The following is a 2,057-nucleotide window of genomic DNA, read 5'->3' as shown; positions in this document are numbered from 1 at the left end:
CCTGACTTTGCAACCCTGGAGTTTTGCATTCAATCTCGCTGTACAGCACTTTGATCAGAAGTCTTCCACTGAGTAACCTCAAACCAACCAATGGCCTTGGGAGTAAATTTGGCAGACAGAAACATTGTGTGTTTGTACCCCACCATTGCTTGACAACCAGTGTTGGTTTGTTTATGTCCCTGTAACTTATTGGCAAAAGAGACCAATAGAATAAGTACTAGGGTTTGGCTTGCTTAATTAAACCCTTCAAGTGTGTGTGTGTGTTACATGATCTTTCGTTAAGCAGCAGCAGCAGTAGTAGTAGTAGTATGAGTGGTGGGGAGGGAGGTGAAGTAATAGTACATTACTGCATCCACCATTTGTTGGTGATGCTCTATTCTTGGCAGACGAGACTTTTTGCACCGTTCAGGTGACACCCCTCCAACCGATGGGTCTGTTTGGGCAGTGAGGGGTTTTGTAAGGTCGGCGTGCAAAACCTTCCTCAACCAGTTTTAGTTACATGTTAAGGGTCAGATTTAAACAGGACATGTTCCAACAATAAACTTGGGGATACAAACTGAGAAAATATTGCCTCTCCACAGACGTAACCAGCTGCTGCAGACGCCACAACCAATGGCAGGAAATGTTCGATACGGGGATGGGCTTTGTGAAAAAATCCAAGAGATTCACACTCAAGCATTTGTTTTTTCCTTTCTGATGGTGATAATTTGGGGTTACAAAATACATTGCGCTCCCAAACTTTAAATTCGGTTGCCCATTCAAATACACCATCAACAGTTTTCGCTTTTTCGCTAGAGTGAGTCATAAAACCAGATCCAACAATAAGTATTCCGTCTTTGCGTAGTTCTGATAATGCCTCACCAATTTCTTGGTGTTCTTTCATGTCCAAAGTATTCTTCAGAGACACTTGAAATGCTGAAATGAATTACAATAAAATATTAAAAATTAGGAAAGCTAATTTTAATCTTTAGAAATAATACATTTCTAAATCTCTGAGAGAAATTTATGCAGTAGTGATACGATGAAGTAGTTGTATGCTGTCAACTTAATGTGACAGTCCCCTGAAGGGAATAATACTACTGTTGGTTAGACCTAGGAAGCTACACCGCTTCCTGTCGGCCTTGACATATTTCCTGTGTCCTTATGTTTACAAGGGGGAGACTAGCACCTCCACCCAGCTAAGCCTGCATCCAGAGCAAAGACTCAGAAACATGTCTCTGGATGCAGGCTTAGCTGGGTGGAAGTGCTTGTCTCCCCCTTGTGAACATAAGGACACAGGAAATGTGTCAAGGCCGACGGGAAGCGGTGCAGCTTCCTAGGTCTAACCAACAGTAGTATTATTCCCTTCAGGGGACTGTCACATTAAGTTGACAGCATACAACTGCTAATTTTAAGTTTCATTTTGTGATGTGTGTCGGTATGCATGTGTGCGAGCCTAGCAATTTTTTTCATATTCAATTCTGACATAATTGTAATCTACACCATCTGAAAGGTATTTATAGACAATTTCATTAAATAATACCCTTTGTTCAGAAAGTTATTAGGAAACAAAGCTCATTCAAGGTTCCACACAGTGGGACTGAGCCCGGAACCATGTGGTTGGTAAGCAAGCTACTGGTGAAATAATTTAACTTTCACAGAATTCCCTCAGTATACTGTGTCCACAGGTACCTACTAGGGTACCTGTGTTATTTCTTAAATACTTCAGAAATAACAGCCGAGAGGTACACCGTTCCAACCTTACCATACCTAACATAAATGGGGCCTAATGCAGTTTCGCACCTCTCCTTGAAAAATGCAGTTTTTGGAAAATTTTCTTTCGGATTCTTACGTTTTGGATGTCGGAGATTACGAATATGCAAAAAAAAAATGTTTTTTTTATTTTCGCCACCTCCCCCTCGCACCCCCATTTAAATTTTTAATTTTGTTTACTTTAAAGAGATCGTAGCAAATTGACAAACATTGGCAGATCGAAATTAAATCCAGACAAAAACATTTAAGTGAAGAGAATTTGCGTTTTACTTGTGTCAATAAGAGTTTAATGTAAATTAGATACA

The 2,057-nt window shown here is 40.2% G+C and overlaps 1 protein-coding gene across 1 annotated transcript in view; it reads right to left on the bottom strand.

The window, feature by feature from the left end:
- Positions 1–2,057, bottom strand: part of LOC106874817 (uncharacterized) — a 4,153-nt gene continuing 2,096 nt past the window's right edge. The window contains exon 2 of the mRNA XM_014922677.1: positions 1–915. Within this exon, the coding sequence (XP_014778163.1) occupies positions 503–915 (413 nt within the window). The 3' untranslated portion in view covers positions 1–502. The remainder of the gene's footprint in view (positions 916–2,057) is intronic.

The sequence above is a fragment of the Octopus bimaculoides genome, chromosome 2 (genome assembly GCF_001194135.2).
Source record: "Octopus bimaculoides isolate UCB-OBI-ISO-001 chromosome 2, ASM119413v2, whole genome shotgun sequence".
Taxonomy (NCBI): Eukaryota; Metazoa; Mollusca; class Cephalopoda; order Octopoda; family Octopodidae; genus Octopus; species Octopus bimaculoides.
This window is presented reverse-complemented; position numbering and strand designations above follow the sequence as displayed.